Here is a 4,074-nt window from a genome sequence, read left to right as displayed (position 1 = left end):
ATGTTTCTCCAGAAAAAGTTCAGGTAGAGTCAGTCATCTTCCACCAAGGAGACGAGGAACAGAACGAATGTCTGAACTTCCTGTTTCCTGTTTCCACTAAAACAAAAACACATCCATGGAGTCTGAGTCTTTCCATCCAGCCGTCCCGAYGGCAGCGCTGATAAATGACGACAGAGGAGTGGGGGATCCGGCGCTCCCATTGGTCCATTCATCAGTGGCAGTGGGACATTAATAAACTTCTCCCTAGAGGTGAGAGGATGAATGCGGCTGCCTGCTGTGGATGGACAACACCTGATCTGTACCTGTATCAGCCCTAAATGAACCATTAGAGTCCCACGACGACACGCCGCCGTAATGAAGCTGAGACGTCCCTGGAGACAACGTCCTCGTCTGCGTCTGGTCCCATCATCAGTTAAACTCCATGTGATGAAGACGCCCTCCTCCTCATCAACGCTGCCAAACAGGCGACATGTTGCAGGTTTTCATGGACCTCAGAGGATCCATCATCAGRACTCCGTTTAGCAAAAATATGTTTAATTCCAGTTACTGAAYAATYGTTGACTGGAAAGGAGGCCGTTTTCCAAACTAACTGCATCATAATTTCTAGAAATCACCAGACTAGCACCCGTCTGACAACATGAAGCAGGCTGACAGAGGCCATGCCCGTCCAAAGACACTCAACACCAGAGCAGGAAACGTCTCAGGATGGTTCCAGAACCGCCTGTAAAGCTTTGGACCAGAATTCATCGCATCGTTCCAGTTCCTTCAYTACTAAAGTTCCTCCAAGCTTTGTTAAGTTTTACTCGTTAGCACAACATGTTCCAGCAGGATGATTATTTGTGTTGCGCAACACTTTTACTTCCACTGATGAGTCGTTGACGAATGCTAAGTGCTATTAGCATAGCACGTCCATTTTTCATGTTCAGTCTGGCACGATGGATGAAAGGTCACGACCTCTTCTGTCCGCTTTATTATCCTATTAAATAGAATAGAATTTCAGAGTTTGGAGAAACCYCATGGATTCACCCTAAGTTGTTCATTTATGCAGGAAATCCTCCAACATGGCTGAACTAAAGACGGTGGATTAAAATTCTACTTCCTTTATTTCTTCAGTGAAACGATGTTCTATTTTCACAATAAGCAGCAAGCAGATAAAGTTCAGGATGTCTTAAAGCTCCAAAGTCACCAGAAAGTCGCTGTTTTTGGATGCGTTCCTCCAAACTCAGTGATAAACTCCACCAAGCCTCCTCAGTGTTTCCGTTTAAAGTCCTTGTCTGAATTAACATTTTAGAGCTGAAATCGATCAGATTGCTCTGAATACATCTCCATGCAGAACCAAATCAATTCCCAGTAAATTGCCCTCATTTAACATGGTGAAGTCCAACCCGGCATGGTTGATGTTTATCTGAAGTGATTAGGGGGATTATTGTGGACAGATTGATTAGTTATGCCTGAATCTTAATGGGGTCAGCACACATTGCTTCATTTGACTAAAGTTGAGTTTCTCTCAATTTTCTCCATCATAGATTTATTTATAAATGCTATTTTCTCAAACTGGCCTCTTTTCAATGCAAACATTTGTTCCTTGATTCGTCTTCAGCTGTTTTAGTAATTTAAATGGTTTTTAAACAAACATCCTGCATATTAATGAGCTGCTTAGCTCAGGTCCTATTAGCTTAGTCTAAGCTAGCTGACATACTGAGTTTAGGTAAATTTYGCAAAACTGTTTTTATTTGTTTTGCTTAAAGCTGGACTGGTTTAAATAAGATTGAAAATCAAATTATGTCTATTAACCTTGTGAAAAAGGAGCTGAACAGTTCAGGTACTTTATGTCTACTTGCTAAGCTAACCTAGCTATAGCATGTTAGCAAAATCAYGAACATCTTTAAAGTTCACGATTTTAACAATTTGACTTAAAACRCATACAGGCGACCAAGTTTTAACTTTTCTTATTCTAATGGAATCAGAAAAGTGATTTTTTGATTAGAGCTCTGCAGTTCTGTGTAGATATGAACTGATCAGATATTAATATAGAAAATCACTGACATTGAAATATCTGAGCATTTTAATTATGTTAAAATGTCTTCTATCTAAATGTTCCACACAACGCCTTTAAAAGTTATGCAAAAGAAAATATTTACTCATGAAATAATGCAGTCAGTAAATCTTCTGCTAARAGGAAAGCTTAGCTGCTCCAGAATCATTTTCAGATTTCCGCTGAAATAAAGTCTGACTGCTACAGAGATGATAAGACGACTCAAAGGGAAGAACCAGAGTGATCTCAGGGACTTTGATTAAAAATTAACCAGATTTCACTGATTTATACCTGAAGAAATCACAGAGTACAAGAGAAAAAGAATCTGGGTAACGTGAATGATGTCAAAGGTTCCCAGGTTTCATCAAACTGCTGAGTCTGTTTGTGTCAGTGGGACAGATTTTAGCCATAAGTTGCTCCAACCTCCTACCTTTGTGTCCTCAGTGTCCCGGTTYTCCAGCCCCAGACTGACGCCCAGGCTCAGCAGGAAGAGGGCGCTGTCCATCTCGCCACTGTCCGATGCCAGCATCGACCTCCAGACCATGATCAGGACTTCGCCCAACTCCTTGGTGGCATACATCAACAACTCCCGGTCAAGCTCAGCCGCCAGCAGCTCCTACGGACACCTGTCGGTTGGGGGACTCAGGTACCGAGTYGCCTAAAAAAGACRAGACAGAAATCTGCTTCAGTCTTCATTTCATGTAGTTTAGCTTCAGATTTTGATTCCTCACATCATTCTTGTGATCAAATCAAGTACTTCTTCATCCCTGATGTTTCTTGATTATCTTCATCATTCCTTTKTTTCATCCCCTGATATTTACCCATCTTCTTTCATATTTCCATCGGCTTACTGAAAGGATGTTTCTGTACTGCTTTTGACTCAAATTCCTCGTAAAGCCRATGAATGTTACGTTTTTCCCAATATGCCGCAGCCCGTCGTTTCCCTTCCCTCACCCCATCAACTCCATGGCCTACCAGCAGCTCCTGTCCCAGCAGCGCAGCCTCAGCGCCTTCGGTCACAATCCGCCCCTCGTCCACCCTCCACCCACTTTCTCCAGTCGCCARCCGGGCCTCGGCCTCTCCTCCCTGCCCACCTCCACCCACAACAACGACGTGTCATCCAAGGTAAGAGCCCGTTTTACATTAAATGTAGAAAACGAGCTCCATTTGGACTTGAAGGAATGTCGGTGTAATTTAGGATAAACCTCTCTGATTACCGCCCCGTCCTCCAGCGACGTCATGCTGCAAACTCCTAAAACAACCGTTTATCCAAGCCTTGAATCTTGCAGCTCCGGTTACCAAATGTTTGTTCTCACTGCTGATTCTGTTTGTCATTGTCTCTTTTGATGTTCGTCCCACACTCCGTCTCTGTGTTATGATTTGTGGCTAAAGAAATAAAAAAATCACCCACCCACCCACCTCGGAGGCAAACTCTCAGTGGGGGAGACCCAGGACTCCTCTGCTCCCACGCGGTTGGTTTTCATATTCTAACTCTGATTCAGTCTCAATACAATGTGAGGGAAGGAGGAACTGAAGGTAAAATCAGGTTTTCGGAGAGGAAATGTCAGAATATGTCAGTTTTAGTCCCTCTCTGCTTCCATTGTCCGTYCCAGTCATCTCAAACTWCGGAGTAAAACTTTACTTTGAATTACAGTTCATGAGTTTAAGAGTCAAGTGGTCAAAAGTACATAAAATACGTTTGGGCCAGTTGACTCTGATAAAGTGACCCAACCAGAATGACCTTATGTGACCTCCTGCTGGTGCAGAGCAACACTGGAGCCTTTATATCCATCAGTCCTGCCTGAGCAGAGTACAGGAGTAGGATKAAACTTTCCTTGGCAGACAAACCGAAGCTCAGAGTTTCTTATATTGTCGGCTTCAAGTTACAGAAAAACAGTAAATCAACCAGGACCTTTAGATCAGGAGGTTAAGGGTCATTCTGTGGTCACCTTCAAGAGCAGATTAAACAGGATTATACAACAGTTTAACCAATAGATGATCTTATGGATTATAGGTTTATCAGCTGTGGAGATCTTGTA

General features: G+C 42.9%; 1 protein-coding gene across 1 annotated transcript in view; it reads left to right on the top strand.

Moving 5' to 3' along the window:
* The window catches only part of LOC103457154 (zinc finger protein GLI2-like), a 54,607-nt gene that overhangs the window by 38,809 nt on the left and 11,724 nt on the right, over positions 1–4,074 (top strand). The window contains 2 exon segments of the mRNA XM_017309141.1: positions 2,435–2,681; positions 2,968–3,339. Of these exon segments, the coding sequence (XP_017164630.1) occupies positions 2,435–2,681; positions 2,968–3,339 (619 nt within the window).

Source organism: Poecilia reticulata, linkage group LG2, assembly GCF_000633615.1.
Source record: "Poecilia reticulata strain Guanapo linkage group LG2, Guppy_female_1.0+MT, whole genome shotgun sequence".
Lineage (NCBI taxonomy): Eukaryota > Metazoa > Chordata > Actinopteri > Cyprinodontiformes > Poeciliidae > Poecilia > Poecilia reticulata.
This window is presented reverse-complemented; position numbering and strand designations above follow the sequence as displayed.